Source organism: Phytophthora sojae, assembly GCF_000149755.1.
Source record: "Phytophthora sojae unplaced genomic scaffold PHYSOscaffold_10, whole genome shotgun sequence".
Lineage (NCBI taxonomy): Eukaryota > Oomycota > Peronosporomycetes > Peronosporales > Peronosporaceae > Phytophthora > Phytophthora sojae.
In genome coordinates, this window is record NW_009258124.1 from 64,598 (window position 1) to 80,356 (window position 15,759).

Consider the following 15,759-nt stretch of genomic DNA (forward strand, 5'->3'; position numbering starts at 1 on the left):
GCCTGCTGCCATCGCAAAAAAAAATGGCCCCCGCAGCGATAAATCAGCGACTCCACCAAGCCTCAAACGCAGCTGAACCAAGTTCTTTCGACGCGAACGAATGCCGGGCTGACGTTGCAGGCAACGGGCGAACTTTCCGCTTCAAGTTGCCCTTTGATCATTTGCGCTCTACAACTTTACCATATCTTCAACCTTGTCACTCCTGGCGGCGAGTAAAGGGATTCAACCATCATAGATTTCTGAAGGAGGCAAGTTAGTCGGCGCCATTTTTGCTGTAAACTTCTCGAGATTGCTCGATTTTGGTCCGCCCTGAGGGCGCAATCTCTCCAAAGACGGGACACAAGGAAAGCAAGTGCCTCGCAAAATGTGGCAGCCTGGCAAGATGCAGCATCGCCCTAGGCGGCCAAACTAAAATATAGGATACATTCAAGAGGTTCTCGCTGAGCTTTCAGCACAGTCGTGAAAATGAGTATGTAGTGCACTGATGCAGTCCGCCAGTGTGAGGTTTCTAGCAGCAGACACTTTAAACATGGTATTCACGGATCCCCAATGTGGCATTTGCCATATTTGGGAAACATGCAAAAACGTTTTTTCGGCGTTTACGGTGATCCCGGCGTTGACTACCATCGCGAGCGGCGTAAACGCTAGTCGTGTCTCGAGGCTTGCCTCGAGGTTTGCGCACCGCGCACCGTCTACCATCGGTGGCCTCGGTCTCTGCAAGTGCATTGCAAGGTTTGACCATTTCAGTTTTTACCCTGAAAGCCGCAGCACCACCACAAAGCCTCGCACTGCACCACACCACACCGCACCGCGCAGCGAATGCCCCATGAGCTACTCGTACATAACAGACGAGTCGCCTCGGCTCTCCGTGGACGACGTGCTCGGCCTCATTGACTGGAAGGAGCTCGAGACCGTGCTCTCCAGCCCCGACGACACCAGCCGACCGCCCATGCCCCTCGACGAGCCAATGGTTCCGATGGACATGCAACCCGAAATGATGGAGTCGTTCGCCAAGGTGAAGACGCCGCCTCGGCGCACCCGAAAGTCCAGTCGGTCGACGCCGACCAACGCTCAGACCACCCCGACAGCTACGCAGTCGTCAACCGCACCTCAGGCCGGCCCTCCCGTCAAGAAGAAGCGCATCCGCCGCGAGATCGTGGAGCTCAAGTACTTAAGGGGCAAAGTGAAGGAGCTAGAGGAGCAGCTGCGTGAATTGCAACTCGGGTTCTCGACGTCGCCCAGAGCGGAGGGCGAGCCGGTCCCGCTCGACGGTTTGATGCCGTCCGTGTGGACGTCAATGGCCGGTCGCCAGCTTAAAGACCGCATCCGGGCCGAGCGCGAGAACCAGGAGTTGCGCAACATGCTGCAGGACCAGCTCAAGATTGCGCAGGGACTCGAGGACACGCTGAAGCAACTGCCACCCAGCCAGGTAAGCACCGAACCAGTTCAATGTGATTGTGTTGCCAGGGTCCTAACGATGATCAAAACCTGGTGATCGACTCACAGAATGCAGGCAACCAGAACGGGTCGATCCTGCCGCCCGACGTTTTTGGGCCATCAAGCTCTGAAACACTCGCAGAGAGCTTGGGGCACTTGGACCGCTCGTATTTAAGCGTGGACGACGCTTTCGCCACGGAAGGCGTGGACCATCTTGAGATGGACAAGCACGAGATCAAGGCCATCCTTCACCCTTTCTACGGGACGTGCATCCGCTTTACCACGCGCATCGCCATGCCGTTTGGATACGACGTTACCAGCCGTGCAATGTGGAGATTTATCACGGAAGAGGGACTCATCTCGCTCGCTAGCTCCTTCAACGTACGCACGCACTCACACAACCGCACTAAAGCTCACTTCAGTACTCGTATCTAACGCCGTACCTGTGTTTTGCCACCGACAGAAAATCTACACAACCAAGGACATCCAGGCGCACTGCTTCGCGTTCCGACTACCAGAGTCTGATCCCGCAAAGGATTACTGGATGAACCAAGTGGTCCGAAAGCACTCGGAGAGCGACCGAACAGTTTTCGTGGGGCGGTCCATCATCCAGCCCTATGTGAAGGATAACAGCCACCCGACCGGCGTCTCATTTATTGACGACGCCCGGGTCATCATCAGTGACTGCAGTAGCAACGGTGTGCCCCAAACCTGCGTCAAGGCTTGCGTGTATTTGGTCCCGGACTTTGGTTCCAGCAGCTCGAACGAGACCGTGGGGATCAACGAACTGCTGGATTTCTTCATCAAATCCGCCAGTCCGGTGATCCTGCGGTGCCGCGAGATGATCATGTCCGTGTTGCACCAGGAAGCAGAGGCCATCAAGCAGACCGCAGTGCGGCTGTGATGACCCTCAACGTTATGTTAATTGCTGTAAAATTGAACCAAATCGTAGTCAAACTGACCAGTAACTTGACGCGTTCGCTCTCTCCAAGTATGTTTGCCGCGCTATCCCTAGCAAATGTTGGAGCTGCGGGCCGAGGTAAAACCTGTGCGACTCAAATGGCAGACGACAGACCGTGTTATACGGTAAGAATACTGACTTTGTCACCTGCTCATTCCAAAAGACTTGAACACGACGATGCATACAGCAGCGATCTGCTCAAGCACAACGAGGCTCATTATGCAGATCCTTGTCATCTTAGCTAGTCGAGCATGGCATACATCTCACCACAAAAACTCCTTAAGTCAGAAGTCAGATGGAAAATTACAGTCAACTGAAAAATAGTCCCGGTCTATTTCATTTCCACATGAGCGATATCGCTGCTCCCCCGCTCGCAGCAAGAGCTGACAAGAGCAAGAAGAAGCGCATGCGTCGCATCCAGGCAGACCTACCGCTCTATCGCCAGCAGGTCGCGGAGTTGGAGCTCCAACTCGCTCGGTGCAAGCTCAAGTGACGGCAAACTACTAGAACCGGTGGCTCACTTGCTGACAACTCGCCTGCACACAAAAATGGACACACAAGACGTCAAGACGAAAGTCTCTCGGTCTGGAACGGCATTGGTGAGAGGCAACTGACGCGTACTGGCATTTTTTCAAATTCGGCCTCATCGACCAAACTTTGAATGATCAAGCACCTGAAAACGCGGTAATTTACACGCATGTGTAAGTACTGGAAATCGATATGATAACTGATGCTGGTTCTGTCAATGTTGTGTAGACCGACATTTTTATGCGTTCATTCGTGGTGCGCATGGAATTCGAGGGTGTAGCGTCAGAAGCAAGAGGAAGCTATACCTGCCGAAAATGTTTGGACAGTGATGGTGCTTTCTGTACGCTGGCTTGGTCCGGCATTTGGGATATTGTGGAGTTTGGTGGGGTTCGTTTCGACGGGATGCAGCTCCACAAAAGCGGCTGGATAAAGCTGCGACGAGAGCACCACGAAGGATCGACATTGGTCGAGACGCATTTCAAGACGACGCCAGTGTTTCACGAGAGCATCAACGACCCGATACCGCAGATTAAGGCTCTCCTAGGCGCATTGGACTTGTCGCACAGCAGCCTGAACGACCATTTCTGCCGCGCCATGAGCGACCTGCTACTTAAAGAAGACTGGAAGTCGACGTTTAAAGGAAAGGAACACTGAGGCTCATTCGATGTAATAAACGTTATCGTTCTCTTTGCACTACATGCAGCCAAACAGTCATCTTCTATTAATAGCAGCACACTGTTGGTACTGTAGACAGTTGAGTCTGATTTGCTCAGTAACAGCGTGAGCTGGCAACGATTATTCTCTAGAAGGCTTACGCCATTTGAGCCGGAATGAACCAATCAATTGCGTCGCCTAACACATGTTGCTAGTCTGACAACCAGTGGCTCCCTTTGCAACGCCAGGAGAGTCATTGCCAAACTAGCTACAGTAGTCACCACGATGACAAGCGTGACTGAGCATGAATCTGCGCCCCTTGCAGCACCCTTCAATCGTCCGAAAGTTGCCTCCTCCAGCTCCTGCAGCAATCCGAAGAAAAAGCGTGTGCGCCGCGAAAGATCGAGCTCGACCATCTTCGTATCGAGTCGAGAAAACTCCAAGACGAGTTGGCACAGCTCCAAGCGATTGATAAACGTCAGCGTCGGCGCTTCGCAGAGCAGAACAACGCCCGATCCACCTTCAACGAGTTTAGCGTCATTTCGAGTCAGCAAAACTATCGCCTGATCGCCCCTCGGACGGAGGAGAAACGCTTCGTTTGGCAAGAAATCGCAGAGTGCCAGATAAAGGAGAGAACGCGGGCTCAGAGGCAAAACCGAGAGTTGCGAGAACGGCTTCAAGCTGAGTTCGAGCTTGGGCGAGAATTAATTCTTCTGTCGCACCGCAAATCGAACGCAAAGGTACGCTCGTTTGTTTTTGGTGTGAATTTATGCGGCATTGGCAATAACAACAACTACTTGCGTTCTTCAACGTCTAGCATTTTGCAGCTCTTGCTCATCAACGCACCATCGCCCCGGTGGATGACGAAAGCGTTGTCAAGAACCATTTGGACAAGGCGGAAAATACGCTGGTGGAAATGGAAAAAGTGCTACGAGGGCCGGCTTTCAGAGACCCAACAGCCTGCTTTGTCGATGCTCGCATGAAAAAGTATGGAGGAAAGGATGTCTTTGTCATGGAATCTAACATGACGCTACCATTTTCCGCACGAGCGACTGCCAACACGATATGGAAGGTAATGGCCACTGGCAAGCTGAAGAATCACTGTGACGACCATCGCGTACGTTGGCAACTGTGGTTTTGATAGTCCCCTTCTGCATCCTCTTCTAATTTCCCGTATATTTTTGTTTCAGGTTCTCCATGAGTCCGATACTCTGCTTTCACAAGCGTTTGACATTCATCTCGCAATGGATGCGTTTGTTGCCGATTTCCGTTGCAAGTATACGCTCAGCAGATTCGAAGAAGACTTTCGCCGTGTTATCGTGTGGGTGACGCAATACGAACCGATCCAGATGAATGGATTGCAGTATCGCAATATCCATTGCCAGCAGATTGGATGGATTGAGCTCAAGACTCTGGAAGTTGCGGGAATGGAAACCACGCTCGCCCGATCATACTCAAGCCTCACCGTTGAATTTGAAGACGGTGCTGACAACAGGGAACTGCAAATCCGCTCTTTGTTGAACTTGGCGCTTCCAATTCACGAAAAAGTTGGGGGCTGGTGCTCTTCTCTCGTTGAAACAGCACTGATCGAGGAAGACTGCAAGCTGCACATGGAACAATTTTCGTGAGTTAATTGAAGTTCTACTGCATGTGGTCGAGTTGTACCAGTTTTTCGACAACACAGGACGTATACCAGTACCAACTTTTGTTATCCGCTGCATGACTATTCACTATGACTGAAATTTGCATCAGGCGTTCATCCCTGAGGTACTTGTCCGAAGAAATATCTCGTAAGGAACAGCGAAGTGGAATTATCTCAGCACTAGCACGTGTAAGTACAAGAAGCAACAATGGTCGATGAAAAGGAAACATTTCATTTTGGCGATTCAACTTCTCTTGCGGCTTGAACTGCTAGCTCGTTCTATACTGACTCACTGTCAGTCCATCCGTTCACTTCCAGTCTTCTTCGACTAATGCTTGCTCGAGGATAGATCCGAACGCAGCGGACATACTTTGTAGAGCTGACTGCCCATGCCTGAACAGGGCTGTGATGTGCTGCTTTAGATTAGGAGCACCTTCGCCTGTTTCCAGCATCAATCGAGACTGAGATCTAGCCAGAGTACTTGTGCCTTGATTGTCGCCAAAACTGTGCTCACGAAACTCAATCCAACCTTCTTGCCAACCCAAAATACCGCGACAGCGGAGACCGGCTAACTCGACGAGTTCAAACCATCCTATCCAAACAATCACGATGCGTGCATTATCCACAAAGCGCTGGAGCGTGTACCAACCACGGAGATCAGCAGTGCTTGTGTCGACGTTATACGTTATGCCGAAAGCCCGCGTCACTACATTGTCGGTTTTGGAGACAACCTGCGAAATCATGAATCGTTAGTTCTACATCAGTCTCCACAACACCTCCCGAGCACTTACGTGGTGATCGTAGCAATATTCCTTCATTCTGTCGCTCCCGAGGATGTCCCATAGCGCGTTGGCAACCAGGTTCAGACGCAACGGTAAGACCATGTTGGATAGCGTGACGAAGACGTCGCCATCTTCGTCCCTCTGAAGAAAGGTGTCCATGAAGGAGGCGCTGGGGTCTGCGAACTTGCGGCCTTGCAGCACCATGTCGACCGAGATGAAAACTCTTTCTGCTTGCAGTAGCTGCCTCCTGAATACTGCACTGTCGTCGTTGTTCCACGACAACCTGCTGGGCATTGGCCCCTGCGTGACAGGAAGTCAACACCCCACACTTTAGACAAAAAAACAACACTACGTCTGCGCAAAGTGCCCCTTACCCTTGAAACTAGGCTCCTCTGCAGCACCTCCATCATCTGTCGTCCCAGCTCATACTCCGCACCCAGTTGGGATCGCAGCTCCCTGTTCTGGTTCTGAGCTCTCCATCGCTCCTTGAACTGACGTTCGGCTATCTCCTTCCACACAAAATGCCTCTCCTTCTTGCGAGGGACGATGCGGCGATAATTGTGCGTCGTGGGGCTTATTTGCAGGTCTTGAGTAGCCACAGAGGCGACTGATGTGGGCATTGCCGACTGCACTGGCTGCTTCTCCCTCAGTCGAACCAGTTCTCCCTCCATCCTTGACACTTCTTCCCGGAGGAACTCGATCTCCAGCTTCTGTCGCCGAAGCCGCTTCTTCTTGAGCTTCGGGGGCTGCTTCGTTGGGCCGGCATTCTTCACGTCGAGCACTCTCCAGGCCTCCACTATTTGAGCTGTTGGGGGGCTTTCCATGGTCAAGTACAAGTGAGGACTTAACGAATGGCGACAGGAATGCGGTGTGTGGTGCCCTTTGCCCGTCCCTGGCGCTCGGTGGACAGACTTCATTCGCCCATATTTTCGGTTTGACGGAGGCAATAATCATCCGGACTTAGGCTCGCTTAAAGAACTTTTAAACAAATAACCTGATGTAGCCGATTCATATCGTCTGGTGCTTTGCAGATGCAAGTTCACACAGTCAGTTCTTATAATCGTATTCACTTCGAATAGGTATGCATATCAGTATCAGGACTACGAGTGCAAATACGTACATGGTGTTTGGATTCCGAATTCCGAATTCCATAGTTTTCATTCGCCAGTTCTGTCGGTTTGGCATCAGCATCGGAGGCGATAGTCATCCAGGCTTCGGCTGTTGCAGCGTGGGGCCTGACGATCCGGCGAATTCATTCACGACGGCTGCTTGTTCACTTTTCCACTCCTCACCTCACGCGCCAATGGAAACCGACGGACTCTATAACCTACACGTGACGCCAGGGTCGGATATCGAGGAGATTCTGCTGGATGCTCCAAGTCCGACCGCCTTGGACTTGGATGCAATTACCTCCCTTCTACGCGACTACGCCCCGCTGCCGAGTAACTCGGAGCAGGAGGCTGCAATATATGGCAACAACGCAGACTTCATCAAAGCCGCTCCCTCGCGCAAGAGGGTAAGCTCGGAATCGGACAGCTTCGACGATGACGATGGGGCGACACTGTTGAGAATGCGGCCGCACAAGAAAATAAAAACTTTTGCTGGCTCGCGCAAGGACGAGATCGGCATGTTGCGTGGGGAAGTGCGAGAGTTGCAGAAGGAGTTGCAGCGGCTTGTCGAAAAATTGACTCGGAGTGAACTGGTGTCGGAGATGGGGACGCTGTCGTCGCACTCGCAGTCACTGTGGCAGCGCGTGGCCCATTCGCAACTTGAGCTGCGTCGCAAATCTGAAGCAGAGAGCGAGGCTCTCCGGGAAATGGTCGCGATCCAGATACTGGAGGCCAAGAACCTGCGGAGAATCTTGAAGCGGCGAACTCGAATCGAGGTACGCTATGATAGAGCTCGAAAGCTGTCTTGACGCAAAGCTCTAACTATTGGTTTCTCTTTTCATTGTAGATGATGGCGGCAATGTTCAGCGTCAAAACTGCGCACAACCTCCAGCAACCCCCCCTCCCCGACAATGCGCCTATCATCGACGAACTGTCGAAAGATGCAGACGAAAAGCTGATCAAATTGACAAGTTCTTCACTGCCAAAGGCATTGAGCAGCTTTCTCCCGAAGGTGACTCGCGCAACGTCAACATGGACGCTGAGGGAGGCGTCTACTTCGAGATATTGCAGAGGCGATACCTCCCTTTCGACATCAAACACTCGGAAAAGGCCATGTGGAAAGCTCTGCGTCGCTTTGGGATGGACGCAAAGGCGGGTATTCGCCCGTATCACGTGAAGGAGGGTGATGAAATACTTCAATTGAGTTTCTTTGCTGCGATCTCAGGAGTTGCGGATTTGGTCGGAGCTGACACGCAGAAGGTGGTGCGACAGTACAAGGGCGACGACCGATTCGTATTCATTTTGAACATGCAATCCGAGTCGATTATTGAGAGCCACCGGTCTGGGGTGCGCGATAAGGCTACGATGCAAATTGTTCTCGAGAAGACCCGTATACTGGATGAAGCCGAAGAAGAGATGACTGAGATGAAACTTTGCTTTACTGCAGACCGGAACACACCTCTCGCTTCAGACCCCTCCGGGCCGGTTGCTGTAGCTGCATGGGACGAGTTGGTCCCGCAGCTTGCGATTGATGTTGAGAGTTCCTTGCTGGATGGTACAGTAATGCATATCATTTCTTTATACGAATCTGTAATATCCCCATGCCACAACTTCCACGCCTTCAGCAAGCACCAAACGTCAGCACCCACCTTACAAGCCGGTGCTCAGGAAGCAGCTAGGTTCTCCAGCCAGTTGGCAGATCTTAGCACAGCATCATGCGCCAAGCCAAATATGTAGCGTGCCGTAAGATTTAAGGGATTGCGGGACTAGCTGATGCGACAGCCTCTCGTTGTCTACGAATCCCGAGATGAAGCACAAATTCCACTTAGAATCTATTAAGTTAGATGGCAATTTTCATTGTAAAAAAAACTAAGCATTAGGGTATCATCACCAGATACAAAACAAAACTAGCCTACAAGTACCTAGAACATTGATGCTGTACATTGGATTTAGGTGGATCAGCACCCGCTTCTGTATTTATGTAGTACTTGGACTGTCAGCAAAAGGTGAGTCTTCCAATGCGGAATGTCGTGACTGTATGGCAGTGAATGCACGTAGCGTCGACTCCAAGCTTTGGTTTAAGCCAGAGAAGCGAACCCTGAATCTGGGGCATGTGTCGGGCTAAGAGTCCGGTGCCGAACTATTACACTGATCGGCTCAGTTGCGTGCGCCAGTAAGCTTCCACGAAAATAATCACCATGTGCTTGCAGCTTACACTTTGCAGTTGTCTTACCCTCGTTGTAGTAGGTGACAGATCACATGTGGTGATCATGTGGGAAGGCTATCGTCGATTCAGTCTGGCCTGACGTTACGGGACCGTCGAGTTGGCGGGTTCAGCGTCGGTGCCGTATCACTTACTCATTTGCTCACCTCACGTGACAATGGATACCGGCACCTTGCTATCTACACTCTTCGACTGTGACGCCTCGATGACAAGTGGGAGCTCGATTGAGGGGCGCATGCATTACCGAAATTCAATTGACACGGAGCTCGCAGTGATCAACGCGTTCCTGCACGACTACAGCCCAGTCGAGACGTTGAGTGGGCTCGACGACATGAGTGGACCGCTGACTGCGAAAGACGAGTGCTTCATGAACCCGCTTTCTATGGTCAACTGTAGAGTTCAAGACACTCTCGCAAGACCGAAGTTGCAAGTCTGCGGGCTGAAGCGGAGAGCCTGCAAGAGAGTCTGCTGTCCCTCCAGTATAAGTCGGCAGGAGCAAGATCGACGGAGCCAGTGTCATCACAAGCACAGCATGTATGGCGGCGTGTTGCACTCTCCCAACTCGACCGGCGTCGAAGAGCTGAAGGTGAAAACGCCTCCCTCCGGGAAATGGCAGCAATTCAAATACTCGAGGCAAGGAACCTGCGGCGTATTCTAAAGCGGCGAACGAGGATTGATGTACGTCGTGCAGAACCTGGCAATCGAGATATCTACTGTTGATGCTCACACTTTTTCTCGTTACTCTAGATGATGGAGGAAATGCTGGGCGTGAAGGGAATTACGAAGCTGTTGAAGCCCTAACCCCACTTAGCCCAGTCCGTAGGACAAATGGAAGGACCAAAAGTTAGGTGCCTCGCTCCGTATAACTAGAAACAAATAGGATCATGTCAAAAACACCCCATACAAATATCAAGTCATTTTGGTCCTTTTTCGGGCTCCCTAGGACAAAAACGGCTGGTGTGCCACACCAAAACACGATTTGGACCTATCTCCTAGGACAAATCTAAGTGGGGCTAACATTGAGTTCAATATTTTCCGGGAGCTGAACCAAGCAGCCGATGGTCTTTATCGCAGACTCGACAGCCTCTTCACCGTGAAAGACATGGATGCCTTGCCGTTCACTGACCACTCCCGTGAGGTGAACCTGGACAACTTCAGCGGCGCGTACTACGGAATTCGGCTCAAACGACCTTCAAGAAACAGACAAGGCCGTGTGGCAATATCTCGGCTCCTTGGGCCTCACGAACATGCGAGACGTTGGTGGTCGCACGTACAATTCGCGCTCCAACCCCTTGGAGGCCCAAAACGACACGCTTCAGACTACGTTTTCCGTGGTGATTTCTGGGTTTGGAGACTTGGTCGGCACGTGCAATCGGAAGGTAGTGCGGCGATACAAGGACGGCAAACGAGTCGTGTTCATTTGCCGGGTTTTATCCGAGCCAAGATTCCAGAGCGGCCACTCTGGAGTCAGCGCCACGTCAACCACGCACATCCTTCTCGAAAATTATGATGAAGATGACTCCGACACAACTGTGATGAAAATGTATTTCAGTGCTGAACGCGATATTTCGCCTTCTACGGAGGATGTGACGGCCCCTTTGGCAATTTCGGCGTGGGACGAACTCGTTCCTCGACTTCCTGGCGACGTTGAAACGCTATTGTTGAAGAATAGTAGGGAGCAAGAAGCGTTAGCAGTTTGATCAAGCAAAACTTTCAATAGCAAGCTCAAAGAAGCCTCACGCTGAAGGAATATGAATCTATAACGCTATTTGTTTGTTATCGACGGAGATATATACATATTATACTAGTGATGCTTGGCTAACGAGACAAATGAGTCATCTTGATGGCCACGGTCAAGCTAGAAGGAAGACCTTTCCAATCAAAAAAGCCAAGGTGAAATAGTTAGCTACTGGTATAGTCATTACGATACTGTAGCTGCAACGTAACAGCACCGATTGTTGGTGGTATAGTTAGCCATCATTACTTAAAAAAAAAGTGTTGCTTAGCAGAACCCACAGGAATGCTGCGCCAGCAATATTGCTGCTACCAACCAGTAGTTGGCATTCCGTAATACAGCGCAAGGGGTGTGCTCTACTCATGTAGTACCAGATTGTTTCCTGGTTCCCGCTGTCCTACCTCCTATTTCGTTGCATCGTTGCTCTTGGACGCACAGGCTGGTTATCTCCACAGCGCTTAGTTGGAATGACTGAACTTGCTCACAAGCCCAGTCACTCCGACTTTTAAGGCCCCTGATCACTCACGACAGAAGCGCAGTTGCGCTTCCAACCTCTAGGGACGACGTGCTGGCTTCTGTTCTCTTCGAGTCGTCCACTCCCCGCTCGCTCGACCGACAGCTCAACGCTATAACGGCGTTCCTAGACGAGCACAATCCTGCGGAAACGGGCGCGGGGTTGGAACTATTCGCTGAGGTGGAGTTGTCCTCCGACTCCAGTAACCCCCCCAACTATTTGCCCCCTGGGGGCCACTACTGCAACACTAGTGTCGACTCTGCTGTCAATGAGATGAGCACATTAACACATTATTTACTGGAAGGTCACAAAAAGCCGTCATTTGCTATGCTAGGTCAAAAGTCTTTTAAATCCGTTAGGTCATTCTACATGGGGATAAATACTTCTTCGGATAGCCCTGCGTGTGCTCTAAATGATAAGCAATTGTACTCGGGAGGAAGAGCATTATTAAATGCAGAGCATACTATGAAGTGCAACCACTCGACTGAAAATGCATGCCATCAGGTCGATTCTAAAAATAGCGCTCATGCGACTCTTCAAACAAATGAGCTTCAGTATCAACAATGGACAGCTAAGTGGTGGTCTCATGGGTAGGTTAATAGGAATGCTACTGCTGCCTAAACTAGCAGCGACCAGAGCGTGAAAACGTGCTAGGACATGTTTTAGATGCTTCCGAGGGCATCCTCAAAGTTTGGAGTGGTTTGATCCATTTACGGATTTAATTTTGATGAAACCAGCATAATTTGAAGTGACCCTCCGGTAAATAATCTGTGTTTGATTTAAAAATCAAGGTTCCAGGGGGGTAATGACATACCACGGCAAACGCAAGGCAGAGATCCAACGTCTCCGTACGAAGATCCAAGAGATGAAAACCACGGTTCGGCACTCGAGTCCAAATTCATTCGGGCCAAGGCAGCAGCCGATTCGTCGCAGGGCAGTCTTATGTCATCCCGAGCACGTCATCTCTGGCGACAAGTGGCTCTGTCACAGCTTGATCTGCGCCGGAAGGCGGAGGCAGACAACGCCATTCTACGGGAGATGATCGAGCTACAAATTCTTGAAGCTAAGAACCTGAAGCGAGTTCTGAAGAGGCGAGCCAGAATCGAGGTAAACAAAGGACGATTACAACTTTTAGACACCGCCAATATCTAACTCTTCGTACAGATGATGCAGGACATGCTGGGTCTAAAAGAGATCAACTCGCTCACGGCCAAGTCCCTAAGACGTCTCCAACCAGCTTCCACGAGCTTGAACTCGACATCGCCAAAGTGTTCGGAGCTGCAGGCACTCTTCTCTCGACGAATGTCATTTCATTCCCTGAAGACTCGCGCCACCTCGACATGGACACTGAGAGCGGCGTCTACATGGAAATTCGACAGCACCATCTCCTCCCCTTCAGCTTCCAAGAGAGTCAACGTGGTGTGTGGGACAGTCGCTCTCGCTTCGCCATGTCCAGCATGAACGAGGTGGGAGACTTGAAGGCTCAGATAACTCACCACCCGCAATACTCGGACACGGAAGACGATACACTGCGAACGAGCTTCGTTGCCGTGGTGACTGGTGTTGCCGGCCTCGCTGGATCTTACCTGCGGAAAGTGGTGCGACGACACACGAGCGAAGACCGCGCTGTCTTCATTTTCCGGCTGCTCTCAGAGACGATGCTCTGCGACGGTAGAAGTGGGATCCGAGAGGTGACGACGATGCACGTTGTGCTGGAAAAATCTACTGCTGAAGATGGCAGAGAACTCATGCCGTCGCTTAAAACCTACTTGACTGTGGAACGAGACACCCCGATCAAGCAAGACCCCGCTGGTCCATTGGCCGTGGCTGCGTGGATCGAGCTAGCTTCACAGTTTCCAGAGATGTCGAGACTGCCGTACTGGATACGAGTTCGAGCACGTAGGAGCACTATTGCAGCAATACTTCTGAATATGTACCTATCAATAAGTGTAGTATCCACTTCAAAATCCGGATTATCTAGCTGCGTTGGCGCAACAAACGCGTGCCACCTTCGTTGGACTTAGGTCATGCTTTTGAATATACACGTAGCTTGAGCGCAGAAGGCAAAGTGGCCATCAGCGAGAAAGCGGGTAGTATTGAGCTGGCTGGTAAATCACTTCTACTGTATCCTGTTTAGAGGAGCCAAGCCTTCCGGAGTGGAACATATGAGCTAGTGCCGTCGTTGCCATTGGCGAATTAATCTGCCGTCGGGCTAGAGCTCAATCAACATGAACCAACTCGGCGATATACTGGACGATCCGAGTATCAATCTGGATGAAGTCGTTGCAATTCTCGACTCTTACGACTTCAATTCCGCTGCGGATCAAGAACTCGACGAAGACCCGAGCGATCAGAGCGCGATGCAATTTCTCAACTCCGTTGAAATCGAAGACGCCCTTATTTCAGGGCAAGTCATGAGTATTGAACCAGCAGAAGCGCGTCCGGCCTTGGACACATCAACACAGCTATCACGCTTGCCAGGAAGAACAGAGCTTCCTGTCGCTCCTGTTACCACGGATCTGGAGCTCATAGAGCGAGGACGGGTTCGGGAACGTGTTATCCGTTTGCGTGGCGTGGTCAAAGAACTGGAGAATCAGCTCGGAATGCTTAGCGTACTGAATCATCGAGGGCCGGACCTGGATGACGGGACTGAGCCGGATAGTGAACACCAGCCGAGTACGTTAAACTGTCGAGCTCAAAACACTGGAGGCGTTGTGACGTGGCGTCACGTGGCCATCACGCAGTACGAAGCAAGACGCAAAGCCGAAAGGGAGAACTCCAACCTCCGGCAGCGTTTGGAGCAACAAATCCGAGTGGCCAAGCGGCTGGAAATACTCATCCGAGGGCAACTGCCAGACAAGGTAAGGATTACGCGCTGCAATTCAAGGTACAGTATTAATACTTCACAAAAGCTGTTGTCTAACGACTCTGTACTACCGTGGCAGGTGTACACGTGGCAGGACGAGCTCTAGTGAGTGGCGTTGGAATGCTCACTACTGTACTACATATGTATACGTACATTATGGACTCGACAAAAGATTTGGATCCTGTACAGTAGGGGGATTTCCCTTTTTGGTAAGATGTTCCGGGATAATTCACTTCGCGTTTGCAGATCACGTTTGGTATGATCATCTGTTGTGCAGCAAGCTGGCTAGTCTTCCGATTACAGGACCTGATGATGCGACAAACGGTATGGTACATGTACGGTACGACACGACACGGAATTCACTCCGTCACTTTGAGCAAGTCAGTCATTTTGTCATCGCTCACTTCACTACGTAACTCATCGCAGAGGTCACGCCGCCCAACAGTAGAGCAATGCAGGACCAAGCCGCTCACGACCATAGCTTTATGGACATGCTGGTGGATCCCCAACTCGGAGGTACAACGAGCGAAAACTTCGACACCATCCGCGAGTTCATTCGCGAGTACGACACCTTGGGGCTGCTCGACGGACTCCAGTGCTCGGAGTCCGACGGCAGTGAAGGTGTCGACGGCAATCACTCGAAACTCACGTCGAAGACAACCAAGAAACGCAGGCGCGTAACGTGGAAAGAACAGATTGTCAGGCTGCGTACGCAAGTGCGGCAGCTCACGACAAAGCGGCACAAGCTCGGGGAGCGCTCGAATCTACTAGTATGTGCTCAAGGCGAAGGGCCAAACCACTCAATGAAGAAGCAACTGTGGCAACGGGTAGCGTCCTCGCAGCTGGAGCGACGTCGTGAGGCGGAAGCGGAAAACGCCACACTGCGCGAGCTGGTCTCGTCCAACTCCTCGAAGCGAGGAACCTCAAGCGCCTACTCAAGCGCCGATCCAAGCTTGAGGTACGCCAGTATACTGCGTTGTTCGCTACCCCACGGGTGGGTTGTACTTACTGAATGCCTTCTGTGTGACTGAGCCAAATGCTCGGCGTAGAGGGGATCTCCATGATGATTAACGACATCCCGAAGGAAAAGCCTCGCGAGTTCGAGCCACTGCTCCGCGATTCCCAGCAACAAGTCGCTGGCATCGATGAGCTCTTCAGTGCCAAGGAGGGGAATGTCTCGCGCGCTGTATACCTCGACAGGATTGACGGCGTATACTTCGAGATCATGGAGACGCGTGTGCTGCTGTTCAGTGCCCGTCAAAGTGAAGAGGCTGCGTGGGAATCGCTCCGCAACTTTAGCCGATTTT

General features: G+C 51.5%; 6 protein-coding genes across 6 annotated transcripts; 5 read left to right on the top strand and 1 right to left on the bottom strand.

Annotated features, from left to right (window-relative positions):
* Nucleotides 1-826: 826 nt before the first annotated feature.
* PHYSODRAFT_339051 (hypothetical protein) lies at nucleotides 827-2,341 on the top strand (the record flags this gene model as incomplete). The annotated part of the gene is made up of 3 exons (XM_009536934.1): nucleotides 827-1,429; nucleotides 1,507-1,818; nucleotides 1,901-2,341. 3 exons carry the CDS (start codon nucleotides 827-829, stop codon nucleotides 2,339-2,341), a joined length of 1,356 nt encoding a protein of 451 aa, XP_009535229.1.
* A 403-nt stretch (nucleotides 2,342-2,744) lies between these two features.
* PHYSODRAFT_339052 (hypothetical protein) lies at nucleotides 2,745-3,580 on the top strand (the record flags this gene model as incomplete). Its single annotated transcript, XM_009536935.1, has 2 exons — nucleotides 2,745-2,887; nucleotides 3,253-3,580. The coding sequence occupies 2 exons, from the start codon at nucleotides 2,745-2,747 to the stop codon at nucleotides 3,578-3,580; spliced, it is 471 nt and encodes a 156-aa protein (XP_009535230.1).
* An 847-nt stretch (nucleotides 3,581-4,427) lies between these two features.
* Nucleotides 4,428-5,208, top strand: PHYSODRAFT_524780 (hypothetical protein; the record flags this gene model as incomplete). Its single annotated transcript, XM_009536936.1, has 2 exons — nucleotides 4,428-4,697; nucleotides 4,771-5,208. Coding segments are annotated over 2 exons (708 nt in total), but the record flags the coding sequence as incomplete, so codon positions are not given.
* A 322-nt stretch (nucleotides 5,209-5,530) lies between these two features.
* Nucleotides 5,531-6,828, bottom strand: PHYSODRAFT_305546 (hypothetical protein; the record flags this gene model as incomplete). Its single annotated transcript, XM_009536937.1, has 3 exons — nucleotides 5,531-5,953; nucleotides 6,014-6,304; nucleotides 6,379-6,828. 3 exons carry the CDS (start codon nucleotides 6,826-6,828, stop codon nucleotides 5,531-5,533), a joined length of 1,164 nt encoding a protein of 387 aa, XP_009535232.1.
* A 257-nt stretch (nucleotides 6,829-7,085) lies between these two features.
* On the top strand, nucleotides 7,086-8,850 carry PHYSODRAFT_305547 (hypothetical protein; the record flags this gene model as incomplete). Its single annotated transcript, XM_009536938.1, has 2 exons — nucleotides 7,086-7,889; nucleotides 7,981-8,850. The coding sequence occupies 2 exons, from the start codon at nucleotides 7,086-7,088 to the stop codon at nucleotides 8,848-8,850; spliced, it is 1,674 nt and encodes a 557-aa protein (XP_009535233.1).
* A 1,517-nt stretch (nucleotides 8,851-10,367) lies between these two features.
* On the top strand, nucleotides 10,368-13,250 carry PHYSODRAFT_462472 (hypothetical protein; the record flags this gene model as incomplete). The annotated part of the gene is made up of 2 exons (XM_009536939.1): nucleotides 10,368-10,501; nucleotides 12,941-13,250. Coding segments are annotated over 2 exons (444 nt in total), but the record flags the coding sequence as incomplete, so codon positions are not given.
* Nucleotides 13,251-15,759: the final 2,509 nt, after the last annotated feature.